The sequence below is a fragment of the Apus apus genome, chromosome 28, assembly GCF_020740795.1.
Source record: "Apus apus isolate bApuApu2 chromosome 28, bApuApu2.pri.cur, whole genome shotgun sequence".
NCBI lineage: Eukaryota > Metazoa > Chordata > Aves > Apodiformes > Apodidae > Apus > Apus apus.
In genome coordinates this window covers 1,485,653-1,513,428 of record NC_067309.1, presented here as the reverse complement: position 1 = coordinate 1,513,428, position 27,776 = coordinate 1,485,653, and the positions used below count along the sequence as shown (strand labels likewise).

The following is a 27,776-nucleotide window of genomic DNA, read 5'->3' as shown; positions in this document are numbered from 1 at the left end:
TTGGGTTCTGAGCTGGTGGTTCAGGCTTTGGTATCAATCCCTGCTCTGGGGAGAAGCTGGGTGCTCCTCCTCGGGGTGGCCGTTGTCTGCAGGGATCTGGTGTCCTCAGGGTTTGTTGTCCTCAGACATGAAGATTATGCTGCCTCATGCTGTGTTGCAGAAGAAGGAGAAGGAGTTTCTTGGGATGCCAAGTCCTCCCTTCTCCAGGAGCAGCGGGTCAGGGTGTCCGTGCTGCTGTCGAGGGTGAAAATGCCGCGGGTTGTGGTGGTGGCACCTGGTTCCTGCCGTGCTGCTCCCACCAGGAGCCCTCGGCCACCCGTGGGCACCTCCCAAACCCTTTCCCTCCTCCCCCAAGCCCTGCCCAGTTGCAGGCAGTGATTTTTGGGCAGCAGAAGCAGTTGAGGTTGGCACGTGCGTCCACCACCGCGAAGATGGAAACTCCCAGTGCTTTAGTTCCTGAAACAAAAATAAATTTTTAAAAAAATGACTTATTCCTCACGGAGTCACCCAGACCCTCCTCTTACCCCCTGGAATAGCTTCTTGGTGCTGGCAGGCAGGGCAGGGCCCCCTCCATCCCTCTGCCCCTGGCCAGCCTGGCACAGGTTGGCCAGGCAGCGTCTCCTTTGTGCTCACAAAAAGGTCCTTCCCCACAGGCTGGTCCCAGCCTTCGTCTGTCGGGAGCACGTTAGTAACGGCCGGGAAATGCAGGGAAGAGGCCGGATAAAGCCCCGCGAAGCTGCCGTTTAAATCCTCTTGTGTAAGTTTGATATCCAGAGTGGAAGCACAAATGCCGTTATAAGTCAATTAAAGCATTGAGTAATCTAATTGTGCTGTGGTCACAAAGTGGCTTAAAGGCTGAGAGAGGAGAGTGGATGGGGACGAGGTCCCCTCCCGGCTCCTGCTTTAGTGTCCCCTGAGGCCCTGGGCATAAGGGCAGGGGGGAGATGGAGGGGAGGACCTGCAGGGGTGGGGGACGCTGCCACCACCTTTGGTGGGTACTTGGGACCCACACAGTGTTCGGGGGCTGGAGCACAAGAGGGTGATGCCAACCTCAGCATCCCTGTGCTGCGGAGCTGTGGGGTGACAGGGATGGAGGGGGACATTGGCACTGGGTCAGCGGGGTGAGCAGAGACCCCTGGCACATCCTGCGGAACCCCCCAGGGATGCAGGTTCTCCGCGGTGCTCCTGGTTGCTCTTTTTTGGGGATATTTTCACTGGTGGTGCTACAGGGGGGTTTTTGTGTGGAAAATTTAGAGCGTGAGCATTGTTGAGAACGGTTTGTGGCCAGGGGGCGGGGAAGGGGTGCAGTGTGATCCAGAAGGACGGGGTGGTGTGGTGGGTTTTGGAGGCCCCTGATGCAGAGGGGAGCTGGTCCCTGCCTCACCCCGTGCTGTCCTGTCCCCTGCAGGTCTGTCGAAGATGCACTGGTCACCAGAGCATGCCCAGCCCCTTAACCAGTGGCCGGAGCAGCACCTCGACGTCTCCTCCACCACCTCCTCACCAGCTCACAAGTCCGAGCTCTACCCCAGCACCCGCCAGCGCTTCAACTACGCCTGGGCCAACGACGACATCTCGGCGCTCACGGCCTCCAACCTCCTCAAGAGGTACGCCGAGAAGTACTCGGGGGTGCTGGACGCGCCCTACGAGCGCCCGGCGCTGAGCGGCTATGGGGACGGCGCCTTCGGGCCGGTCAACGGGCAGAAGGGGGACGGGGAGCCCTGGCCAGGGGGACACGGCTCTGACGGCTCCTACCCCCTGACCCCCCTCCACGATGGCCTCCCCGGCACCAAGGGGGTGGTTCCCCCAGCTGTCCCCCCCGGCGGCGGGGCCATCGGCCTCGGCAGCTCCCCGGTGGTGTCGGCCAACCTCGCCGATCCCATGTATCCCGGTAATTCCTGCGGAGGAGCTGCCGCCGGCTCCGGCGGGCTCGGGTCATCTCAGGAATATCCCTCAGGCTACGGTGGCACCTACTTGCCCTCTGGCTACTGCACCCAACCGGGGGCCACGCTCCCACCCCCGCACCCTCCAGCCCTCCACGGCTCGGGGCTCCTGCAGCCCCCGCACCCCTCACCCGCCCTGGTGCCGGGTTACAGCTCCTCCGGCCCCGTCTACAACTACGCCACGGGTACGTACCCGCCGCAGCCGGGCTACGGCACCATCCACCCGCCCCATCCCTCCGCTTCCTACCTGCCCTCCGGCATCGCCGCGCCCACCCCCCTGCCGGCCCCGCCGCCCACCCCTCGCCCCAGTTATGGCTACCAGGGGGCTGGCTTGGCCCCCCTGGCCGTGCCGCCCCTGAGCGCCGAGGCCACGGGCGCCCTGAAGAGGAAGGCGTTTGACATCTCTGGCGGGGAGGAGGAGGGGGAGGGCAGGTATAGGAAATACAGCTACGAGCAGCCAAAGTCCCCCTACCCCATGTCGGACAACGGCGAGTGCCGGGGCAACGGGTTCGGTGGTAGCGCTGAGTCCCCTCAGGTGGCCTTCAAGCCCGGGAAGCGGTCGGTGGGAGCCGGGAATGCCGAGGAGCAGGCCGGGAAGTACGGCGGGCAGCCGATGAAGAGTATGGTGTCCCCACCCTACGGCGCCGGGGAGGCCCCGCTGCGGCCGGCGGAGCCCTTCGAGAAGTTCAGCCCCCCCCTTGCCAACGGGGAGCGGGCGGCCGAGCCGGGACCCCCCTTCCCACTGCGGCTGCCCCCCAAGGCGCCGGTTTTCGGTGGCCAGCCGGTGGAGGAGCAACCCAAGAATGTCGACCCAATGGTCTTGGAGCTGGTGAACACCAAGATCGTGGAGCGGGGCCCCCCCCGTGCAGTGGACGGACATCGCCGGGCAGGTCTCTGTGAAGGCCACCATCGAGGAGGAGCTGGTGTGGCCCATCCTGCGTCCCGGAGCCTACACCGGGGTGAGCCGGCCGCCCCGAACCATCCTGCTGTTCGGTCCCCGCGGCACGGGGAAGAGCCTGCTGAGCCGGTGCATCTCCACCCAGCTGGGCTCCACCTTGCTGAAGCTCAGTGGGACAACCCTGCTCTCCACCTGGAAAGCCGAAGCCGAGAAGATCCTGCAGACTGTCTTCTTCGTGGCCAGCTGCCGGCAACCCGCCGTGGTGCTCATCACCGAGGCCGAGTCCTTGCTGGTGGCCCGGGCTGGCGAGGATGGCAGCCAGGTGAGCAACCTCAAGTCCCAGCTCCTCTCCTACCTGGACAACGTGGCTACCTCATCCGAGCAGAACGTGGTCGTCATCGGGACCACGTCCCGGCCGGGCAGCATGGACGAAGCTTCCCACCGGCGCTTCGCCAAGCGGTTCTACATCTCCCCACCGGACAGCATGGCCCGGCGGCAGATCCTGCACCACGCCCTGGCCCAGCGGAGCTCCTGCCTGAGCGAGCGGGAAATGGCCTCCCTGGTGCAGCACACCGAGAGCTTCTCGGGCAGCGAGCTGCTCCAGCTCTGCCAGCACGCCGGGAACACCCCCCTACACGCCTTGCCGGGCCAGATCCAACCCACCTCCTACCAGGACTTCGAGAAGGCCTTCTGCAAGGTCCGCCCTGCCACCTCCCAGAAGGAGCTGGACTTGTTCCTGGAGTGGGATAAGCTGTACGGCAGCCGGCACTGACGGAGCCGCGCGCGGGGACGGACCCTTGGCCCCCAGGGACCTTTAGGGACACGACCGATGAACCGCGGAGCTGGGTTGGGCTCCGTGGGGGCCCCCGCAGAGCCACGCTGGGGCCAGATCCCCCTTCCCAAAGAGCAGGAGACCCCCAAACCGCCCCCCCCCCCTCCCCCCAGCAGCTGGCCAGGCCTCTTCTTTCCCACCTGGGACTCAGGCTTTTCCTCTCCGTGTTTTTTTCGGGAGCCACGGCCCCCAGACCTCAGGACAACCTATTTATTATCTTCCCGTTCATCCGTCCCTGGACCATGGATGCGGCGAGCGGGGCCGGCAGCACCTCGGATCCGGCCTCGGATGCACCAGCTCCCCCCAGTCCCCAACCCCCCCCCCCAGCCTCACTTATTATTATTATTATTTTGGATTTTTTTGGATGGCTTTTGTCGTTCCTAACAGAAATACCTCGGGCATCTTTCGAGCCCCTTCGCATCCCACATCCTTGATCAGGGAGAGAGGGGGAAGTGTTGGAGGGGGGGGGGGGGGAAGTGGGGACACCCCAAAACCAGGGGGTTTTGGAGTAAAATGCTGTAGATTGTTTAATATACGAGACTGTTTTGGTTTTGTTTTTTTTTTATTATTATTATTTTTATTATTTTTATTTTTGTAAGGTCTGTAGAATTGTTTGTTTGTTTGTTCGTTTTCTTTTGAACGACTCAGGAAAAGAATTTACCTCAGAAAAAAACAAAAACAAAAAAAGAAAAACCGCCCAACAAAAAGAATGTGTTTTTTTTTTTACAAAAAAACCCCCTCTTTTTATCTTCTCAGAAAAGGAAAAAGAGATTTTTATTATTTTTTTTTAGTTGTTTTTTTTAAAGAGTTTTCAGACCTGGGCTGAAGTTGCCTCGTGCGTTTGCTTCCCAGGGGGAGAAGAAAGGAATTTAAAAAAAAAAACCAAAACAAAACTTGAAGCTGTCACAAAGATGAAGGTTGAATGTATTTTGGGTGCTTTTTCACGTGTGTTATGCCATAATTTTATTTGAGTTCCTCTATTACTACGGTGGGGTGGGGTTGTTTTTTTTTAAGAAGCCTTTGTTATCGTAGCGTTTGGTGGAGTCAGGTGTCCTCACACAGGAGGAGTGTTGGTGCTGTAGGGTGGAAGCTGTGGCCAGCACCACTTTTTGGGTCAGGATGGTCCCCCCCAGACCTCCCCCCCCAGTGCTGGTTTTGCCCCAGGGATGGGGGCTCAGTGAGGGGCGGGGGGTGATGCTGCTGCCAGGGGGCAGCACTCCCCTTTTCACCCAAAAAAAGGGATTATTGGGGCTTCCCACTGTGGCCTCTGAGCGTCCAGAAGCCCCGGCAGGGTCTGGTGGTCACCACATCATTTGGGGAAATCATTTCCCCCCCCCCCAAAAAAAAAACAACAAACAACATCCTGCAGGGCTCAGTGGGGGTGCGTGTTTTAATTGTTTTTATTTTTGAGGGGGTTCCTCCCCCCACCCAATTAAAACAATAATAAAATTGGGGGGTTTTTAGACCTTTTCTTACTGGGGGGGGCAGCTGCTCCAGGGTCATTCCCCCCCAGCTCCAGCCACAGCCCCCCCATAACCTCAGGGTCTGCACAGGCAGAGGATGCACCCCCCACACCTCCCAGTCACAGCAGCGAGGTGCCCACCAGTTTTGGGCTGTTTTCCCTGTTTTTCTTGCAGTTTCCCATCCAAACCTGTGTGTGTGGGGGGGGTAGAGTTGCAAAGGGCATTACCAGGGAAGACACCTCCCCCCCCCCCCCCCCCCCCCCCAACTTTCCTCCAAAAAGTGGTACTGGGTTCCTGAAGACTTTTTATTATTATTATTAATAATATCATATTTGACTTTGTACACTCTCTGTAACCATTTCTACCTCATTTTGCAACGTATTGTACATGAAAGTATTTAATTCATGTCTAATTAATGTCGGAGAAAGAAATGCTTTTGAGCTGTAATGGTCTACCTCAAGAAATGCTGTATTTTAAAAAGAAAAGTATTACACAGTATTAAAGAGATTACATGAGCTGCTGGGAGAGCCCGCTGTGCTTCTCACCCCCCCCCCCCCCCCCCGAGCTTTTTCACCCCCAGGGGGGTGCGGTATATTGGGTGGGGGGCTCTGAGGGGTTTTATTGCAGGGAACAGGAGGAATATGGGGGGATATTGGGGGGGGGGGAGGGGGTGTTGGGGGGGTTATTGCAGCCAGGGGAAGGGCAGAGGCTCAGCCCCCCTCGCAGGGGGGTATTGGGGGGGCCTGAGTGAGCCCCCTCCCCTCATGAGGGGTTTTCTGGGGGCGGTCCGGGTGAGCCCCCTCCCCTCGTGAGGGGTTTTTTTCTGGGGGGTCCGGGTGAGCCCCCTCCCCTCGTGAGGGTTTTTTTTGAGGGGGTCCGGGTAAGCCCCTTCCCCTCGTGAGGCTGGGGGCGGGGGTCCAGGTGTGCCCCCTGTCCTCATTAAGGTGAGGAGCTGCAGGTGTGTCCCTCTCCTTTTTAGGGGTGGAGGTCCAGGTGGGCTCCTCCCCTCATTAGGGCAGCGGGAGCAGCAGGCTGTGGGTGGTGCCCCCTGGGGTCCCTCTGGCTTGGGGGGGTCCCTGCTGGAACGTCTCCTCGACCCCCAGGTCCTGGGGGGCTCGGGGAGGGGGCTGTGGATGTTCGGCTGCTGCCGGCGAAGGCTCATCCAGCGGCTGCAGGTACGAGGTGCTGGAGGGGGACACTGGGGGGGCTGCCTTGGGGGGGGGGGATGCCTTGGGGGGTGCCGGGTTTGCTCTGCGGGGTCTGTCCCGGCTCAGGCTGGCGGGGTCGGGGCTCTGGAGCTGCCGTTTCCCACCTTCTCCTTCTTTACTCTCCCGAAGGAGCTGCCTGAGCCTCTTTCCTCCACGCCCGGGGGTTGGGGTGGGGGGCGTTTCGGGGGCTGCGGTGCCCCCTGGAGCAGGGTTGCCCATCCTCGGTGTCCTGAGCAGGGTCCTACAAGTGCTCCTGGCAGGATGAGGCCCTCGGGCAGCAGCTTGGGTGGAGAATGTTTGCAAGGAGCAAACGGCTCGGGAAGCCGGGAGAGGCAGCGGCGGGGATGGACGGAGCCCCGGAACCCGCGACTTCCCAGCTGGGGAATTGTTCCTTCTGCTCGGGAATTGTTCCTTCTCCTGCTCTTTGGTCCCGGCGGCTCCTCCCTTCGGGTACCGACCGTGGCTCCGTGGGGAGATCAGGGGGAAACGGCAGCTTTCTGCCCGGTCCTGAGGCGGGTGCCCGGCGCTGGTGGCCGGGGCTGCGTTGCCACCTCGTGGTTACGCTCGGGGGCTCCTCGCCCGCTCCCCCAGCAAAACCGCGGCCGTGAAACCCGGCTCCGCTCCGGGGGTTCGGGGTGGGAAGAGGGAAACCCCCGCTGGTGGGGAGCGGGGGGCTGTGTCCCCTCCTCGGGGAGGGAAAGAGGAGCTGCTGCCGCCTCTTTGGGAGGTGGGAAGAGGGTGGTGGGGTCACCCCGGGGAGCAGCGCCCGTTCCTCCTCCCTGCTCCTGCAAATGTCCCGGTAGGGACTGGGGACGGCGGCTGCTGAACCCCAACAGACCCAGGGATGGGGTCCCAGGGGCACGGGCAGGACACCCCGGGGGAGCAGGATGTGGGGGGCAAAGGCTGTTGTGCCTGGATGGATGGATGGATGTCTCTGCCAATGGTGAAGGTGCCCTGGAGCTCCTTCCAGCCCTTTGGTTTGGCTCTGCTGGGAACCGAGGGACCATTTGGTCTGTCACCATGTCCTCAAGCTGTGAGTGTTTGGTGGCTGGATGGGTTGAGTTGGGAAAGGAGGGATGCCAGGAGGGATGCTGAGCTGGGCCACAGCAGCAGGGACAGAAGGTGCTCAGACCCGGGGGCGTCCATGGAACGTGCTGGTTTGTGAGGTCAGGGTGGGGGTTCCGCACTTCTGGGCCCCTCTGAAGCTGAGGGACACCCAAGTGATGCTGGCAGCCGTGGGACTCCTCCTGCTCTTGCTGGCGGCGGGTGGCCAGTCTGACAACACGGTGGCAGCCAACGTGGGTGTTCACACCATGAGCCGCATCGCGGAGCTGCTGACGCCCTCCGAGTGCCGCCGGCTGCGGGAGCGGCTGCGGGAGCCCGAGCTGGACCCGGAGCGGCTGGAGCGGTCCGAGCTGGACCTGGGGGAGCAGAAGCTGGAGCAGGTCTCCCAGGAGATCGACTCCCCTCTCCACCCAGGAGACCTCAGCGGCTCGGTGAGGTGCTCGGAAGCTCTACAGGTCTGGCTGGGAACAGCAGGAGAGGTGACAACCTGGGACCGGCTGATCCGTGACCTGCACCACATCGGGCGCTCCGACATCGCCCTGGAGCTGGGGAAAAACCTGAACCAGGACAGGAGCCTGGAGCTGCGGAAGAACGTGGAGGAGTACAGACACAGCCTGCAGCACAGCACCTCCTCCCTGCTGCTGGAGGACGACGGGCACAGCGGGACGCGGGGCAGGAGAGCCGTGGCTGGGGACCCTGGAGACCTGTACTTCGAGAGGCGGCCGCCCCCCCCCGTACACCCGCAGCCTCCTGGGCTGGGTTCCCCCCCTGGCCTGGGGTATCCTGGGGGGCTTCCTCGCCTCCCTCCTCTTCACCGTGGTCACCGTGTATTCCTGCCACTGGACGCTGGGCTGGGACGTTGCCCCAACTGGAGCATCTTCCAGAAGCTGCTGGAGGGAAAAAGGGACCCAATAAAGCCTCGTGGAAGGGCTGAGAATCCAGAAGCTGACCCTGCGTGTTCTCCTGGGCAGGGAGGGTCCTGCCCTTGACTTTGGGGCTGCTGGATGTCCCCCCACCCGTCCCCATCACTCCCAGCTGTGCTGGGGGTGTCCCCAGTTGTCACTGAGTGTGTTGGAGTGCCCTGTGGCAGGGATGGAGCCAGACAGAGCCCCCTTGGCCACCTCCCCACTGCAGCCCCCTGTGCCCCAGCCCGGGGTCTCCCCATTTCCTGGTCTCCCCCTCCAGCCCCAGCTGGAAGGGAACAAAACCTCTCCTGGCTTATTATGCTAAGCCAGCACCTGGGGTTAATTATTCACGGGAGAGAGGTTAATTAATGCCAGTGACCTGATTTGGCCTTGCAGCAGAGGCATTTGTGCTGCTCGGAGTTGTGCTGGACCACAGCTTTGGCTTTCCTGAAGCCAGGAGGAGGATCTGGGGGCTTGGATCCTTTCTTGGTCTGTCTCTAAATTTAGGTGGTTTTTCTTCTCTGTTTCTCCCCCAGGAGCTCCTGTTCAGTCACTGCCCCCCAGTTTGTGTTGCTGGGGAGGGCAGGGTGGGACCTGTGGTGCAGGGAAAGCTGCAAATGTCTGAGCACTTGCACGTGGTGCTGAGACCCCCCCCCCCCCCTTGGCCTTTTGTGTCCCAAAAATAGTCCTAAAAACGTGAAAGCTGAAGGTCCCCAAGTGATGCTGCTGTGCCTGGCTGTGCCTGGTGGGGATCCCTGGACCCCCAACCTGAGGTGTTTGGGTCTGTTCCTGCTGCTGAAATCAAACCAGGGTGATGAAAAGGGGCGGGGGGGGGGGAGGAGAGAGTGGTAATTTTGGGTTTAGGTGAATTGCAGCTTTGCTGGAATTAAGAGTGAGAAAATCTGTGTTTTGTCTCAAGAAAGGGCTTGTGTCAATCCCACCAGCTGGCAGCAGCAGGCAAGTGCTGGAGAGGAAAGGGAAGGACAAATAACCCTGAGAGCAGCTTGAAAAGATGAGTGAAAGGGTGGGTTTATATCACTTTTTTTAAACTGGATTTGTCCCTGTTGCTCTTCAGGAGTGTTGGTGGTTCCTGAAGCTTCAGTTCCTGGCACGGGAGGGTCAGTGGGGGTCGGTGCCACCCCGGGGGTGTTGGGGCTGTTTCATCATCTGCCGGGGCTGTGGGGGGCCCAGGCCTGGGGGGTGGGAGCTGGGAGGACCCTGAGTGTGCTCAGTGGGCTCAGAGCTGTGAAGGATGAGTGTTCACTCTGGAGCGGAATGAGGGCTGGTCCCCACAGCCCCAGGAGCTGCTCGGGGGTCACAGCTCTCCCAGGAGTGGTGTTTGGGGGGAGGTCAATGCAAGGAGCAGATGTGGAGTCCTTGTAGCAGGATTTGTCCCCTGATGGAATGCAGCACTCCCCAAAGCAGGAAAAGCCAGCCCAAATATGCCCTGTGAGGCATGAGCTTTGTGTGGAGACCCTGGTGGGCTCTAAGATGTGACTTTGCCCCCAAAATGAGGAGCCTGGGGACTACTTCAGGGCTGGATCCAGAGATCCAGGCTTTGGATCAGCTCAACGCTGGAAATCCATCACAGGAACCTGCCTCTGCTGCTGGTGTCTCTCCTGCAGGAGTGATGACCTGGCTGAGCTGAGGATGGGGGACTTGGGGGGGCACAGTGAGGGGCTGGGGGGGGTGGTGGTTGCTGTTGTGTGAAGGTAACAGAAGGACGGGGAGCCAGGAGTTGTTAAAACAAGATGGACAGACCTCTTTATTGCAAATTCCAACGTGAAAAGATGTACAGTACAAAGGAACTCAAAGTTCAGACATGGAGCTCTCAGCTCTCCCTGGTTTATCACCTTCCTCCCTCCCTCCCCCGGCTTCATCCTCCTCTTTCTTTCGTGTGAAATGGAACAGAGAATAAAACCAAGGAGGAGGAGGGGGCTGGGGGAGCAAGCACAGGGAAAAAACCTTCAGCAGGACCCCAGAGGGAGCAGGAGGGCTCGTGCCCCGAGTGTGGGTGGGGTCCCCACCAACCTGTCCTTGTCACTGCATGGGGGACATGTATTGACTCTGGAGAAAGCAGGGATGGGACCTGCTGGTCTTGCAGGGACGTGCCCCAGCAGGAGGTTCCCAGCAGGGGAGCTGGTGGCTCCTGCCCCTGCGTGGCCCAGGGGGGACAGACTCACTGGTGGTTCCTGCTCTGCTTTGGGGGGGACTCCAGTGCAGCTGGGGGGGCAGGTCCAACGTGGGTGGCAGCACCAACCCCTCTGCACGGAGCAGGGGATGTGTCCAGGTCCAGCTCGAGCTGCCACAGGTCACAGCCCAGCCCTGGAGCCCCCCCTGCAGCCACAGACCCCCCAGCACTGAGGGACACCAAAACCCTTCCTTCCACCAGCTTCTCCTGGGCCTCACCCTGCTCTCCTCTGCACGCCTGAGATGAAAACCACCCTGCAAAAATCCCCCTGAGGGGGAGGATGGAGGAGAAGGAGAGTGAAACCAGGCAAATAACTGGGACACCACGACAACCTCACCTTGTACAGTGAAAAGGGTAACATTTATTTGATTTTCTTTTGGCTTATAGTAACGTAATTGTTAATCATGTTGGGTAAGATCATTATGAGCCACCATGCAATTTCTAATACACTAATCTTCACTATTGATCTTTTACAGCTTTAACAGGTTTAATTTATTTAATTTATTAATTTTTTTTGCAGCAGAAAATTAAAGGATTTGTCCTCGGGGGGGTTGTGGCCTCTGTGTGACATCAAGGGTTCATTTAAATTTGTTTTGTTGGCTTCTAGAGTTGTAAAAAAAGGTGAACAGGAAAAGTGAGCCAAGCAGCTCCACTGGGTTTCTCTGTTGCCCCTTTCCCCTCTGCTGGGTGGAAACAGGCACCAGGGAGCCCAGGAGGGGGGATTTCCCAAGGAGGGAGGGAAAAGAGCTACTTGTTGGGGCTGGATTTTTTGGCTGTGCATTTTCCATGGACATTCCCACCCCACCCTGCTTCATTCCCGCAACCTGGAATATAAATTCTGTGTGTGTGTGTGACACAAAAGTCTCTGGTGCTCTTGGGCCAACGTCTCCTCCCCAGCCACAGCTTCACCCACCACTCCCTGCACCCACAACCAGGGAAATTTCTACCCTGGGGGGAGGAAACTAAGGGAGAAAAACCACCCTGACCCCCCAAAAAAACCCCAACTTGGAGCAGAAGGATCAACTCCCACCACCAACCAGCTGGAGAAACGTTCCCCTTCCCTCTGCCCCCCAGTGTCACCAGCCCTGGGGCATTTCATCCAGCCCTAATGTTCAAAAAAGAACTAAATCTCCATTGTTTGAAGGGACTTTTTTTTTATTTTAAAGTAATTGAGGAGCTTAATGAACTTGCCAGCACGAATGCTAAACGAACCAAAGCTTCACCTACGAGAGCCCAGCTGGAGAACAAGGAGGAAGTTTAGCCAAATCTTGCATAGACGTGGTCAACTTATTGCACATTGGAACCTCAAAACCACCTGGTTTGCAAAGAGCATTTTGGCAGGAAAGCTTATTTGTTCTTTTCAGTCTAGTTTTGGATGGGGGGGGGGGTGGGGGGGGGGGCTGGGGTTTGTCTTTTTCCTTTGGTGAGGGGACACTGAGTGGCTGTCTAAAGTCTAAGGAGAAAAAAAAAACAGGAAAATATTAAAAAAATAAAAATAACCATGGACAATGGCATAAGCCAGAAGCCATTCTATTATTTTTTTTTGTTGTTTTGTAGTTCTTTGTATTTACAAAAAGGCATGCTGATAAAATAAAAGGATATATTACAGTATTTATAATATTCTCTTAAAAAGTTCAACCACACTTTTCAGCTTGTTTTTTTTTTCTTTTTTCTTTTTTTTTTTTTTCCTCTTTGTGCTGTTTACAACGTAGCCTGTACATATGTAAGTAGTTTTATTTTCTGTTGTTATTATACATCATATCCTAGGAGCAAGTGGGGGGGCAAGAGCTGAGGGGACAGAAAAGGTTCCTTGCTGTGTGCCCAGGGCACCGATGGCTGCTGATGGGTTCCTGCTTGGTTTCCTGGGGTGACTTTAAGTTCAAGTGACTCCTGGGGTTATTTTTATTACTTTTCTGGGTTGTGAGATTATGCAAACTGAGCTTCATCCTCCCATCGAGCTGTCTTGTCTGGGTTGGGTTTGGTTTGTTTTCCCTGCTGGTCTGGGTACCCTCCACGTGGTCCCCGCGCTGTTCCTGCCCCAGCCAAAAAAGCCACTGAGGGTCCCACCACCAAGGGTGTCCTGAGGGAAAAACCAGCTCACCCAGAGCAGCAGCTGGGAGCTGGTTTAGTCCTGAGGCCACCACCAAAGAGGAAAAAAAAAGAACCCAAGAGGATTTGGGGCCACTGAGGCTGGTGATGGAGGAGCTGATGGTGCTGCAGGGTGAGGCAGAGGCAGCTCCGCTTCCCACCGGGCCCTGGGAGCTGGAAGGGGAAGGAATGGGGGGGAGGTGAAGACCCCCCGCCCCCTCCACCAGCCCCCAGCCCTTGGGAATAGTCCTGGAGGGGCTGCAACATCCAGAACCACCCCCCACCCACCTGGCAGCACCACAACCACTGGGATCAGGAGGCAGGTTTTGGAAAGTCACCCATGGGTCTGAGTCCCACCTGGAGCAGGAATCCCACGGGACAACCCAAGGCTGTGTGGCTTGTCCTGGACCCCCCACCCCCCCACACCCCCTACTCGTGGCCTGGCCCTGGCTGAGCCCCCCACACACCTAGAGGGAACCTGCTGCTTTCCTTGAGCACTCCTCTCTAAAAAAAAAAACAAACCAAAAACCTACCAAGAAATGTCTCCCCTGCAGGAGAAGGAACAAGATGAATGCAGAGGAGGTGGAGGATACACATGAACTTCCTGGGCTTGGAGCCCTGGAGTTTGGGGTTACAGTGACAGGGGGTACCAAACCAGTCCCAGTTTGAGCCTCTCCCCTTGGCTGAGGGCAGAGCAGCTCTTCAGTTTGGTTAATTCCAGAGTGGTGGGGGGGGGTGTGAAAAATCAAAGATGGGCTGGATGGGGAAAATAAAAAATATATATATATAAAAAAAGACAAGTAGTTAAACAGACACAAATATTTCATCTGCCTCTTTTTTTTTTTTTTTTTTTTTTTTTTTTTTTCCCCCACTAAGGCCTGGGAGGTGAAGGGAAGGGCCTGGGAACAGGTCTCTCCCAATCCAGGGGAGTGCCTGGAATTTATGGCTTCGCAGGCTGCTGTGGCCGGGGCTGTGTGTGGTGGGTGATGGTTCCTCATGCATGGTCCCTGGTCACCTCATGCCTTCATGCAAGTCGGGTCTATGCACTGAACGAGCACTTTGTGGTGTGGGGTGTGTTGTTGTTCTGGAGGGGGGAATCAGCCTGAGGTGGCTCCAGGCTGAAGGAACCTGATCACCCCATTTCCCAAACCAAGTAAAGCCCACGGGGAAAGTAGAATGCAGCTAATAAAGACCAAATCAAGGATGGCAACTGGGTGACATGGGCTGAATGGGTGGCTGGTTTCTTGTTGGTTTGTTTTTCCCCTTTTTTTTTTTTTTGGTTTTACTTGTTTTAACATTTTTCTCTTTTTTTTAAATGTTTTTTTCACTCTTTTTTTTGGCTGCTTAACTAAATGCAAACCAAGCTCTGCATGAACAAACCCTTGAACGTTGTGACTCCTGGGTTGGTTGGTTGATTTTTTTTCTTTCCATAATCAACAAAAAAATGGGAAAATCAAATCCATTTTTGGCTGCTTTGGAAAAAAAAAAAAAATACACAAATCCCAGCAGCAGGTTTTTCTTTCTGTGTGTGTTTGTGTTTGTGTGTTGGATTTTGCTTCTTTGTCCTAAGTTGCACTGACTGGTGTGGAACATGCAGTATCCACCTGCCCAAATAGAAAATCCTTTTGTTTTTTAATTATGATTTTTTTGGTTTTTTTTAATCCTTTTTTTGTGTTTCCATGTTTGTTTACAAGGGTCCTGGAGCCAGGTGGTGGGTCACTGCTGCAGATGCAACGCTGTCACATGGGAAGCAGACTATGTTTGGTATAAGATCTTCAGGTAAGTGTCTCCACAGCTGTTCTGTATTGATCTATGTCATGAAGTTTGTAAACAATCTTTATTTCCACTTGCAAACATTGGAATTTGTAGGTTTCTATTGTTTGTTTGTTTTGTCTCAACACTTGGATTCCCTGACCTGTTTTTGCCTTTTGGCTCGTTCTCGTTTCCCTTCCTCCGCCCGTTGCTGTTTCTCCTTCTCAGGTTTGGTGACACTGTCATAGGAGGGCAGGGAGGCTGTCGAGGGGGTCCCTTCTTTTTTCTCCCTGTTGGTGCCTCCATTCTCCAGCTTGGTGGTCACGGGCCTGCGGCTGATGAAGCCCCGTCGCGCCAGACGAGCCCTGTAAGCCCTCTGGATCACCACGGCCGACACCTCCTCCTGCTTGCGCCGCAGGGTGGTCGTGATGGGCTCATAAGACACTTTGGAAGGGTTGGATGCCACAAATCTTTCCTCCATCTGTTGCCTCAGTATATCCAGCTCTCCACTGTCCCCCAGGACACGTTTGGTGAAGGCAAAGAGGATGTCTAAACAGTGGATCCTGTCTCCACTGACCATAGGCAGGTCCATGGCGATGAGTTCGATGGTGTTGGGCTTTGGGACGCGGAGAGGATGTTCCAAAGCATCAGCAAAGTCTGCCAGCTTGCTGTACTCGATGAACTGGGTGGCATCAGGGTCAAACTTCTCCCAGATCTCATAGAAGGTCTCGAAGTCGTCCTCGCTCAGCGGGTCGGCGCTCTCCTCCGTCGCCACGCTGAAGTTCTCCAGGATGATGGCAATGTACATGTTGACCACGATCAGGAAGGAGATGATGATGTAACTGACAAAGAAAAATATCCCCACCGAAGGGTTCCCACAGTCCCCCTTAAAGCCACTCCCGGGGTGCTCCTTCTCCAGGTCACAGTCTGGGGGCCGGTTGAGGATGGGCAGGAGCAGCCCATCCCACCCAGCCGACGTGGTGATCTGGAACAAGCAGATCATGCTGTTGCCAAAGGTCTCAAAGTTGAACATGTCGTCGATGCCGGCCTCGTGCTTGACGTAGGCAAAGTTGGACATGCCAAAGATGGAGAAGATGAACATGACCAGGAAGAGCAGGAGGCCGATGTTGAACAAGGCAGGCAGGGACATCATTAAGGCAAAGAGCAGCGTGCGGATCCCTTTGGCTCCTTTGATCAGACGCAGGATCCGGCCGATGCGGGCCAGGCGGATGACTCGGAAGAGAGTGGGTGACACGAAGTACTTCTCAATGATTTCAGCCAGGAACATTCCTAAAGAAGAAGACAAGGGGCAACTGTGACCACTGGAGACGTGCAGGCTGCAGCTTCCGGCCCTAGCGGAGGGGCTGGGGGGCACAGCACCTTGCTCAGGACTCCCAAGGGGGGCCGTGATGAAGAGGCCTCACCTGGAGGCAGCTCTGGCTCCCTAAATCCTCCTCCTAAATGGAGAGGGAGGGAGGAGCAGCTGCAGAGTGATCCCTTCCACCTGGAGAAGGATGGGTGAGCTGCTTCTTGGAGGTGTCCAGCTCTCGGTGCCTAACTCTGCCATGGGAGCCAGGCCATGGACTTGACTTTTTTTTTTTTGAAGGTTCTAAAGAAATATGTCAGATAAATATGAGAGAGACCTGGATCTGAGCTTTAGGCTGCAGGGCAGGCTCTAAATGTCAGTGTTTGGTCAGTAGACCTGGGCAGAGCTGTGGGCAGCCAAGGGGTCTGGGTGCCCCTGTTGAATTTCTGAGGTTCTGGGTATTCTAGGCTCTGAAAAAGCCAGAACCTCCTGGAGGAAACAGATTGACTCAACATCCCACCAAACTGCAACGAGTGCAGATCCCACAGGGCTGGAGGAAGGGCTGCAAAGCTCTTCTCAGGGGTCAGTAACCACTGAAACCTTCTGGTGAGGGGAGTAAAATTTCTGATTTTTCAAGACAGGGAGAATGATTGTCTTACTGCACACAACTGGAAAGGAAGGCCAGGACAGAGAGAGGAAGGGGCTTTAGTCAGGACTTCAAGGTGTCAGATTCTACCACGGTCTCTTCAGAAGGCTAAAAAGAGAAGCCCCAAGTCCTGCTCCCTCTCCATCCCCTGCAAAGCCAAGAACGTGCTCTACTCAGCAAACACCAAGGAAGCAGCCCAGCACTCACACACCTCTACCTGGTGTCACACTTACCCACGATGGACAGAATCACAACCACGAAGTCAAAAATGTTCCACCCGATGGTGAAATAATAGTGCCGTAAGGCGAACATCTTCAGCACACACTCACAGGTGAAGAAGATGACAAACACAAAGTTGATCCAGTAAAGGATGTCCTCCATCTTCTTGCTTTGGGTGTCCGTCTCCACCATCATGGTCACCATGTTGAGGCAAATGAGCATCATGATGACAATGTCAAAGGCTTGCTGAGTGACAAAGTCAAAGACAGCTCCCTGGATGCGGTTCTGTGCGGCAGGAGAGGGACCATGAGCCCAACAGGCTGAGCAAAAATTTGCCATGAGGCAACAAATTCATCAAATCATGGAATGGTTTGGGTTGGAGGGACTTAAAGAGCATCTAGATCCAACCCCCTGCATGGGCAGGACACCTCCCACCAGCCCAGGCTGCTCCAAGCCCCATCCAACCTGCCCTTCAACACTGCCAGGGATGGGGCAGCCACAGCTTTCCTGGGTAACCTGGCCCAGGGTCTCACCACCCTCCCAGCCAAGAATTGCTTCCTAAAGTCCAACTTAAATCTCCCGTCTCCCAGTTTTGATCCATCCCCCTTGTCCTCTCACTCCTGCCCTTTTCCAAAGTCCCTCCCCAGCTTTCCTGGAGCCCCTTCAGACACTGGAAGGTGCCCTAAGGTGTACCTAAAACCCTGCTCCCAGCAGATCTTCCTCTTTGCTGCCTTTCCATGCTCAACTGGAGAAAGCAGCCAGGTCTACCTTGCAGTGGCAGTTCTGGCTCCTGGGCACTTGACCTCCATTCCAGCTGCCTCTCCTGTGCCCGGTTCCAGGGGCAGGCAGAGCAGCAGTGACCTACAGGACACCCCAAAAGCACCTGCAGAACCTTCCAGGGAGGCAGGACCAGAGCTCAGGGCTCCACCAATGTACCCCACCAGGCTGAAATGTCCAAGCTCCTCCTCACTAATGCCAGGAGGTCTCCTGCTCTCCACCTACAGCCTCAGCTGGTTTTGTTGATTCAAGTGAACCAACTGATTAACACCAACCACAGCTGAAGGATTTAAACCTTTCTCAGCTCAAACCTGAATTCTAAGGATGAGCCCAGGGGGCTGTGGAGTCCAGAATGAGTCAGAACAAAAGCTGAAGCTCCTTTGAAAGTCTGTGTTCCCCCCCTCCTTCAATTCCCTTCCCAATGTACTCACCAGAGGTCGGGGAATAGGTTTTTGAGGCTTCTTTGAGCCCAGTTTTTTCATGGCATTATAGTACTTCTTTTGTTCTTCTGTCATGAAAATATCTTGACCTCCAAAGTAAAGGGGCAAAAGGAAAACTGATTACAATCAGCTGGGGCACCAGCAGGGGCAGGAGCAACATCCCAGCTCAGGCAGGAGGACACCCACCACATGGGAAGTTGGTGGCAGCTCTTTTAGACACCAACACCTTCCAGTAATACTCAAGGCACCCTGACTTTTAAAGAAAACTGAGTATTTTTCCAAGGAATAACCCGTTTTATGGCCCCAAGTCCTGCCCCATCCCCTCAGCAGGACACCCAGGTTGCTCAGGCACTGCCCACAACCCTCAGCTTGGCTCCCAGAGAAAAGCAGGAGGGGAGGGAGGGACAAGGAAGGAATCTGCCTTCCAGGCTGTATTTTAGTCAAGGCAAACCAACCAACCAACCAAAACACACCCAAGAAATGCAACAAAATGCAGGCTAGAGAAAAAGGGCTCTTCTAGGCAGAGTTTTACATAAAGTTTTAGGCTCCCTCATCTTCCCTGAGCCTGTTCTCAGGTGGGCACCAAGATCTCGGCTCTCAGGGAGGCTCCTGCCCCACACTGAGGGCCCTCAGCCCTTTATTGCCCTGAAACCAACCCCCCATAGCCTTTATTCCACAGAACCACCCCCCCTCAGCCTTTAGTTCACTGAAACCCCCCATCTCAGCCCTTGTTCCACCCCCCTCAGCCTGAGGACACCCTCCCTCCATCAGGTCCCAGCTCCCCTCCCACACTCAGAGCACGTATCTTTTTCTTTTGTTGATTGAAGTTGTCAATGATGACACCAATGAACAAGTTGAGGGTGAAAAAGGAGCCAAAGATGATGAAGATCACAAAGTAGATGTACATGTAAATGTTGTCCTCATACTTGGGCTGCTCTTCTTGCTGAAGGGGCGGGGGGGGGGGGGATGAGAGGAGAAAGAAATGAGAGTTCAAAGCCATCATACAGTCAAAAGACCAATATGGTCAAATAAAGCCTGTTCCCAAGTGCCCCAGGTCAGGCAGGATGCAGAAAGCTCTGGTTAGAGATGCAAGTTGGTGCCCTCACACTGGGTGAAGCAAAAAGGATTTGCATGGAGCCACCAGGAGGGTGGTGAGCTCATCTTCAGAACCACAAGATGCTACAGCTTCAACCTTCCCTGTAAATGGGCTCAGTGATTTGCAAATCACAAAGGAAATGAGCATTTTAATTGACAAGCACCACCAAAGTGAAGACACTGTTCTTTCTTTTGAAGAGGGATGTGCCAGACCAGCAGCTAACCAAAAAAGAACATCTTTTTACCCTCTCCTGACACAGCCTCACCACTTTCCAACCCTGCATTCAGTGCAGGACAAGAAAATCCACTTTAAAAAAATAATCTTAAAACCATGAGAAGGAAGAAAACTAGACAGTAAAAAAAAAAAAAAAAGGAACTAGTGGTATTTGCAACATTCCAGCAGGCAGGAACAAGAAAAGTGCCTGAAGAAAGAGCTCCAACCCAGACACCACTTCAGAACTGGATTCAAACCAACACTTGGGCTCCTCTGCAGATGTCAGGGCCATGAAGGACCTCCTGGCTAATTCCTCCTCATCATTTATTCTGATGATGAAACCTCTTTGTGTTCCTTTCTTCACTGTATTTCTATTCCAGCAGGATTTTTCCCTGACCCTAAAGTAACCCAGAGAACCCTGCCCTTCTGGGGCTTTTCTGCAGGATATGAAACAATCACAGCATTAAATACAAAATACAAGCACAGTTCTACATTCCTCCCCTACCTTGATTTTACCAAAGCAAAAGAGCAGAGTGAAATAGTAGGAAGTGAGTTGGTGGTTACCTTTCTGGAGTCTACTGCTGCATACATGATGTCCATCCAGCCCTTGAAAGTAGCCTGGGAAAAAAAAAACAAACAACCCACAAGTTCTCTTAGAAAGAAGTCACAAGAAGCAGAAGAGCAGGTCTGATCTGTCCCAGCCATGGCCAGGAGTCCAGGGCACTTGATTGCCCTTTACATGGAATTTTATTATCATTTTGGTTAAGCCTCATGTAATTCAATCTAAATGAAATGAATCTCGAGAGGTTTCCTGCTGTCTCACCAAGGGTTTGGTAGAGTCTTTGAAGAGCAGAGGCTGAGGCCACTTGCTGTGCTGGGAGACTCAGACTGGGCAGCAAGACAGAAGGTAAAATAACAGGCTTAATCCTGTGGGATTATTTGGATGGAGATTATTTCAGAGAGAGGGGTGAGAAGTCAAAAAGCATTAGAAGCAGCTTGGATTTACCACTGCTAGAGAGATCATGGAATCACAGGGGCTGGAAGGGACCTCTGAAGATCAAGTCCAACCCCCTCTGCTGCAGCAGAAATATCTGGGGCAGGTCACACAGGAACGTGTCCAGATGGGTCTTGGAAGCCTCCAGAGAAGGAGACTCCACAACCTCCTGTCCCAGGGCTCTGTCACCCTCACAGCAAAGAAGTTTCTCCTCATCTTGAGGTGGAACCTCCCGTGTTGTCACTTGGTGCTGTTTCCCCTCATCCTAAAGCAGGCACCACTGAGAGACCGACCCACTCCTGACACCCGCCCTGCAGACATTCACAGACACGGGTCTAAAAGGGTGAAAAAGCAACACTTACAACTTGCAGAAGAGCCAGATATCCTGCCCCCACGTTGTCAAAGTTAATTTTCACGTTCTTCCAGCGGATCTCGGTGGAGTTGGGTGGCATCAGAGCTTCACAGTCTGTCTTGTTGTTAACAATATCTATCTCAAAGCGCTCCTCAGCTGTTTCATTAAAGCAGTAATGATATTTCCCGGCAAACAGGTTAACCCCCATAATGCTGAAAATCAGCCAGAAGATAAGGCAGACCAACAAGACATTCATAATGGAAGGGATTGCCCCAACCAAGGCGTTGACAACCACCTGTGTTGGAAGGGGTGGGAAAAAGTTTCAGTATAAAACACGAGGCAGGAGACAGCAAGCACCAGTACAGCTGGTTTGTTGGTTGTTTTTTTTTTTTGGGGGGGGGGGAATGGGAGGGGAGGCCACTGACAGGGCTGTGGTGAAGAAGCTGGCAGTGAACTTGTTCCAAGCGGTCCAAATTCTGCTTAGAATTTCGATTTCAAGTTCAACCTGGGCTTTAAAAGCCACCTGCTTGAGCTCTGCTTTGGAAACGCAGCAGGCTGGGTTGTTGGCTGGGTTTTGATTTTGATCTGGGTCACTTCTTTGGTGAAAGGAGCCACCCTTCTCCATCATTTTAGCTGCCAAAAGGGAGAGGGGGACACACCAGCGGTGGAGGTTCAGCCTCTCTTCTTTGGGGACAACCAGGCTCCTCCAGCTTTCCCAGAGCCCAGTCTGAGGACTTTCTGCTGATGGATTTGATGGCTCTTCTCAGCCAGTGGCCCTTCCAGCCATTCCCCACTGTCAAACAAGGCTGTTATCATTCCCAGGCTTGTCTCCTGCTCCCACCAGCAGACTGGGTGGCACCCCCTGGGCTGGGGACAGGACCAAGCCTGGTGTTGCTCTGCTCAGACCGAGCAGGGAGTGGCTGTGAACACCAAGATGAAGTTTGGGAGCAAGGCCAACCCTGGGGTGTCAGGCAGGCAGCTGAGCATGCAGCTGGGCAGGCTCCAGCAGACAGAAAAGCCATGTTCCTTCCTCCAGGCTGCAGCAAACGCAGCAGGAAACCAGGGTGGGCTTTGTCAGAGCTTGGATCTGCCACTATCTCCTCATTTTAGCCTGTCACAGTCCGGGAGCAGCAGGATGTCCCTCAGCATCCCTGGCCAGCACGTGACCAAATGTAAGCGAGGAGGCTTTTAATAGAGTTAGGTCAGCAGGATATTAAATCTTTTATTGCAATCTCCTGATTTAGATCCTGTTAATAGAGGAGCAGGGTCTAAACTGTTTTTCCCCCTCAGCCTTAGTGTTGAAAGGCTGCTCCACCACACGGTGGTGACTGGGGAGGCCTCAAGCACTGGAGCCACGAGGGCTCCCGGCCACCCCCAAGTGTCCCCTCTCCTCCTCCACCAGCACATGCAGGAGCAGCAAGGGCCTGTCCTGCAGCAGAGCAGGAAAACTGAAGACAAGAGCGATGCAGACACTGAGCAGTGTCACAGCTGGTAACTAATGTCATGGGTGGTCACTGACACCTCACTAGGTGACACAGGGCAGAGTTGAGCCCCCCAGCCAGGCTGGGTACAGCATGTCTTGGCCATAGAACCACGGAATGGGTTGGAAGGAACCTTAAAGATCACCTATTTCCACTCCCCTGCATGGGCAGGGACACCTCCCACCAGCCCAGGCTGCTCCAAGCCCCATCCAACCTGCCCTTCAACACCCCCAGGGATGGGGCAGCCACAGCTTCCCTGGGCAACCTGGGCCACCCTCATATTAAAGAATTTCTTCCTAACATCCAACCTAAATCTCCCTCTTCCAGTTTTGATCCATCCCCCCTTGTCCTCTCCCTCCCTGCCCTTGTCCCAAGTCCCTCCCCAGCTTTCCTGGAGCCCCTTCAGGCACTGGAAGCTGCTCTAAGGTCTCCTTGGAGCCTTCTCCTCTCCAGGCCGGACACTCCAACTCTTCCAGCCTGTCTCCAGAGCAGAGCTGCTCCAGCCCTCCCATCATCTCTGTGGCCTCCTCTGGACTTTCTCCAGGAGCTCCACATCCCAATGGGATGCTCTGCTGCTGGACACCAGCACCTCTCTGGGGGTTTAAGGCCCTTCAGCTTCCCCCACGCTGGGGTTTAGCCCAGCTCATCACTGCAGTGAAACAAGCCTCCATCTCCTCCAGGAACTTACAGGATGTCACATTCATCCAGCATCCAAAAAAGATGTGAGAGAAGGAACATGGCTTTTGTGTGCAGACTGACAAACAGGCATGCACGGGTCATAGCAGGACTGTCCAACTCCCTGAATAACTGAAGAGCAGAGCAAGCTCTGGACAATGCAGATTACTAGGGAGTAGAGAAAAGCAAAGAACTACATTTTATGTTTCCTTTACAAAGGCACTTCAGGCCTCTGTGCTGTGACTGTTCAGGGCAGCAACACTTCTCCTCAAGTCAAAATAAAGGGCAATAATTGGGTTTAGGGAACTAACAGGGCTGCAGTCTGAACTAATAGTTCTGCTGTGGTGAAAATCCCCCAGTTTCAGTAGGAGAACCTCCTGGTTGTGCATCAGAAATCACAGCTGCTCTCCTGCTGAAAAAGAGCTTAATTATCTGCCTGTTTAATGTTTTCTTCCTTTCTGATCCTCCTCTTAGGAGGGACCTGAACCCAGCCCACCAAAAGCTCTGGCTTTGTGTTGATGGAAAAGTTCTCATCCTTTTGTTCCTCTATTCTATAATAAAGTTGAGAACTAAGCTAAGTGACACACAGAAATAGTGGCAGGATGACATCAGGGAAGAAACAACCCTCTCTGGATGTGTTATGATTTATTTCTATCACTTCCTATGGAATCTGAGGGTTCCCATCAGCTCCCTGCCCCTCTCAGGCTGGTCTGTGCTCAGTTACACTACAGCAAATGCAAAGGGGATCAGAGGGATCCAGGTGGAATCACTCCAGTCAGACCCTGAAGTAAAACTGTAACTGCTCTTCCCTTCTCTCTTTTTCAAAATATATCATTTTATCTGTTTTAGCATCTCTAACTCTGACCTAGCTGGGATGTAGCACAAGAGACATCCATCACTGTTTTAAAAGCAACTGGGAAACCCGTTAATATCATGTACCCTTTACTTGTTTCTTGTGTTGTTACCAGTTTATTTCAATCCCCAATGGAAAAAAAGCACCAAACCCCCAGAATATTAGTGGCAAAGTAGTGAGACCCTGGGGAAACTTCAGGTTCCCAGGGCAGTGGTGCTGTCTAACAATTTGAGGAAAGCTTGTTAAGTTCAATGCTTTGCTTGTGCTTCGTTGCTCGTTGCACAGTGACAGGACAGGGGACCATAAAGCAGGAGAAAAGGGAGGGAGTGGAAAGGAAAAGCTTCACTACCAGACAAGGCTTCCAGTCAGCACCAGACTGGACCGAGAACAACAAGGTGCAACAAGAGGAATTAAACCAAAGCCTTTTTTTCAAGCAGCTGATCTCCCCGCCAGTCCCTTCCTGAAGGCCTGAGTGATCCCAGAAAGGAAGCTGCCTTTCCCCCCCTTGCAGACAGATTGTGTTTTTAAAAACCCCTCAGATAAGAGTCTTTCAATCCAATTCCACCAGCAGCCAAGGCCTCGAGGGGCTGGAGATACTGAGGTGGTTCCAATTCTGCTTCTTTGCACCTGGTGATTCTCCCTAGATCAAAAAAGTTACAGCTGAGAAGCCCCCTCGGATGCTAGAGGTAGAAGCCAGGCTACATGAGAACAGCCAAGTGTTAAACATCATCTACAGATGGCACGTGGTTTGGGCCAGTAATTAATGTCATGAGGCAGCTGAATGCATCTCCCTTTCTTAAAGAGGGGAGGGTGCAGCAGTGGGCAGGGTGAGGGGACATCCACGGGAGAGGTGACCGAGTCAGCAGCTGCATCAATGATTCTCTTTGGAGAATTTTCTTTCCACCCGTTTGGATCAGTTCTAGCATGCTTTTTTTTTTTTTTTTTTTTTTTTTTTTTTAAAAAAAAAACCAAACCAAAACCAACCAAAAACCAAAACCGAAACCAAAACCAAACCAGACCACTCCCCAGGCATGCAGAAGGATCAGCTGCTCGTGGCATCTTACCCTCATCCCCTCAAATCGGGACAACGCTCTTAAAGGCCTCAAAGCTCTTAGTGTCCTAAGGGACTTTATGGCACCTAGTTCCGAGTAGCCCAGGGCATTAGCTATGAGGCTGACTAAAGAGACCTACACAGAGAACAAAAGAAAAAAAAGAAGAAAAGAAAGGAAAAAAAAGAAAGAAAGAAAAAACAAAAGGTTCCAGACTGTTAGAACGAGTCCCCTAGCGCTGCTTGCCCAGCCCAAGTGCCAGCCCGGGTGGCCCCACAGTAAATACCGAAGCCACGACACCAGCTGCCTACTTCACTTGACTGAAACGACCTGGAAGGAAATAATGTGGTTGAGAAAGGTGTAAGAAAAGAACAGAGGGGAAAGAGAAGTGAGAGAGAGGCAGAGACACACACGGAGAAGGGGTCTGTTGGAAGGAAGAGCCCAAACGAGGACATGAACCTTACCCTCGCCCTGAACTGGCTGCAGGATCCCAGCGGCTCCCATTAAACTGAAGCCAGACAAATGTTAAAGGTACCTATGAGAAAGAATACAGATAAATACACACACTGCACCAACTGCCCTCAACTCCTACAGCAAGCCACCGTGGTGGGGCTTCATCCAGGGCCTCCAGGGACAGGCCAGGTGGCCCAGCTCCTCCTGCCAAAACAATCCTGACCAACGTCAACGCTGACCCCGTCGCCACTGGTTCCTTCCCTGCCCCAAACCCCGGGGCTGGCGGGGTTGGTTTCTCTGCCTGTAACAACAGAGCAACTGTCAGGCACTTGTTTTGCCTGCTTGAAGCTCTGGTGACACTTGTGAGCACCTCAGAGGGAGGATGAGGATGGTGAGTCCACCCAAGTGCCGGGCAGCGCCCGCGGGGCGTGGACACGGATGTGGGGACAAGGCTGGGGACACACTTCTTGTCACGAATCTTACCACCACTTTTCAACACCACAACCACCAGGGCAACCTGTTTGCTTCAGCAGTCTGGAACCTGCTTCAGACTCCCCACTTGTGAGCTACTGAACGTTCTTAACCAACTGTTTGGGGCCACCTACTCGTGACCTGGCAGGTGCCTCTAGGGCAGCAGCCTGACTGAAATCTCTTTAGATCAGACAGGACTTGGCCTTATGGAAAGAAGATCTACAGACACCACTGCACCAGCATCCCACCAGCTCCCATTTTTGGCTGCTGTCACGTTACAGACACGGATATGAACCTTCAAGGAAGAAAAGAAAGACACCAATATCCAGTAACACCAGAAAAACGAGACCTCCTCCTCCACCAGGTGGGGTTTAGCTTCATTCTCAGGACACTTCCTACTTAGAATTCTCTTTTAAAAAGAGGAGTATTAAGATAATAATGTGAAATTCATTCCAAGGATGATTCCTGATCCACACGTTTCAGCACCAGGTTTCAAAGGCATGAACATGTGGGAAAACTTGGGAGATTTCATTTCATGTTCCTGTTTGTGCTTCTGTCTTCATCCCTGCCCCACAATCAGAGGCTCAAATATGTGGCAACGTGGCTCTTGGTTTGTTTTTTTTTTTATCCTGTGGTTTTCTGATTTTAAAATGAAACTGATTTTAAAATGAAACTGATTGCAAACAGGCCAGGGGTGTTGCAGAGGTTTACAGCAAAGCCTTTGTGATCAGCTTGCTCAGGACTGGACCAAGGCCACACAGACACTGGTATGTTAATGGTCCCAGATTCCAAAATCTGGATGGGATTTGGAGGGATGGGCTGCAGGCTCCATCTAGAGAGAATTACAACATTTTACCCCGTGAGTATAACACAGGAAACAGGCCTCACTGAATCCTCTTAGAGCTTCTTCCCCTTCAGGTAACACCTCGTTCCCAGGTAGGAAACTTAAGGGCAAGGAAAGGTCTAAAGGCCCCTGGAGCTCTGATGGTCAGTTTGTTCTCCTGGGACACCCTGACAGAAGACACAGCAGGCACCAGTGTCAGACAAAAGGAATTCCAGATTGACTGAAAAGCCTTCAATAACACCCAGAAAAAGACTCTGTTGTCACAAATACACCCCCCACGCTTTGGGAACCAGAGGAGGGTGATTTGACAACGCTACCAAACCTGGAAAATAGGATTCAAGAGGGTGGTTCTGATGCAAAGGCTCAGTCTCTGCCAGTTTGCAGCTGCCATCCTGCCTCCAGCCACACCACACCCGGCCATTTGGGAGGGGGGAAGGAAAAGAAGTGATTGAACAGACACAGGACACGATGCTGAGATGTTGTCGAGTCAGATTCTGGCAACTCGAGTCCACAGGTTGGGGTTTTTTTTGCAGACAAAAACCCAATTGCCAAGAGAAATTTCTCCTGGGACCTCAGGCCCCTGGTACAGACACACTTATTGACTCCCTGTCCACGTGTCACCTGGCTGGGAAGTTCCTCCTCTTTACTCCACCAGATATTGGGGGCAGCAAATAAAACTTGGAACATCTGTCGATGAAACTGCACTTTGCTCCCAGCAGCTGGAATTCAGTTCCCAACATGAAGCATAAGGGCTGTGAATGCTGCTTTTGTGCTCAGCTGCTGGTGGAATTTTAAACAAAGAACCCCCACAAAAAATGTGATTTGCTGGAAGACTCTCCCCAAAACAGCCCAGAAGAATAGATGGCAGCTCATCCTACCTTCCATGTTAGCACTTACACTTCATCTTAAGGCAGTGAAAGAGCCACAGTGTTATTTTCAGAAGAGTTATTTCTTCAAGATGTGTGTTAAAAGGTGTTAAGGGGACCAGAGAGGACTTTTTAAAAAATATCATTTACAAATTCAGTTTTCCACAGGAAGCACAGACATACTGAGTCACTTCTGCCCCTGAATTCCAAGCATGGCTCCTCCACCTACTCAGAAATATTTCCAGAGTGATAATGTCACTGAACAGCAACTTCACAAACTGAATCATATTCAAAATGTTCCAAATAAGAAGCTTGGGAAAAAAAAAAAAAAAGAGTTGATTTTTAAAAATACTTACTCTGGGGACATTCCCTGAGGACACTGCTTCACAACTGGATGTGATGGAACGTTTTAAAAGGATCCAAACACTCAGGATTCTAAAGTCCCTGTTTTGGTAGCTCTTCAGACTTCAAGTCCTACCAACTGCATCATTTTCCACCACTTTTGACAGCCTCAGTTCCCCTTATTTTAAAAGGCCTTGCTGTGCTTCAGAGCCAAATGTCTTGCTACAGCTTCCCTCTACTGTCTCTTCCCTTTTCATTCTCAACTTCATTCTCCCTCCCAAGATGTTCTGCAGGGGAATTCCAGGGCAACCACGTGCTGAACTGTCCAGACTGATGGTTTCCCTTGTTCCTGTTACA

The 27,776-nt window shown here is 53.5% G+C and overlaps 2 protein-coding genes across 4 annotated transcripts in view; one reads left to right on the top strand and one right to left on the bottom strand.

Annotated features, from left to right (window-relative positions):
- Positions 1 to 1,416: 1,416 nt before the first annotated feature.
- FIGNL2 (fidgetin like 2) lies at positions 1,417 to 3,610 on the top strand. The gene is given in 2 exon segments (XM_051641481.1): positions 1,417 to 2,796; positions 2,798 to 3,610. Coding segments are annotated over 2 exon segments (2,190 nt in total). The 5' UTR covers positions 1,417 to 1,419.
- A 9,389-nt stretch (positions 3,611 to 12,999) lies between these two features.
- The window catches only part of SCN8A (sodium voltage-gated channel alpha subunit 8), a 53,680-nt gene continuing 38,903 nt past the window's right edge, over positions 13,000 to 27,776 (bottom strand). For all 3 annotated transcript variants that reach the window (XM_051641376.1, XM_051641377.1, XM_051641378.1), the window contains 7 exons: positions 24,459 to 24,581; positions 20,396 to 20,680; positions 19,604 to 19,657; positions 18,536 to 18,673; positions 17,722 to 17,826; positions 16,528 to 16,798; positions 13,000 to 15,632 (listed from right to left, as the gene is read on the bottom strand). In XM_051641376.1, the coding sequence (XP_051497336.1) occupies positions 14,485 to 15,632; positions 16,528 to 16,798; positions 17,722 to 17,826; positions 18,536 to 18,673; positions 19,604 to 19,657; positions 20,396 to 20,680; positions 24,459 to 24,581 (2,124 nt within the window). In that variant the 3' untranslated portion in view covers positions 13,000 to 14,484. The remainder of the gene's footprint in view (positions 15,633 to 16,527; positions 16,799 to 17,721; positions 17,827 to 18,535; positions 18,674 to 19,603; positions 19,658 to 20,395; positions 20,681 to 24,458; positions 24,582 to 27,776) is intronic.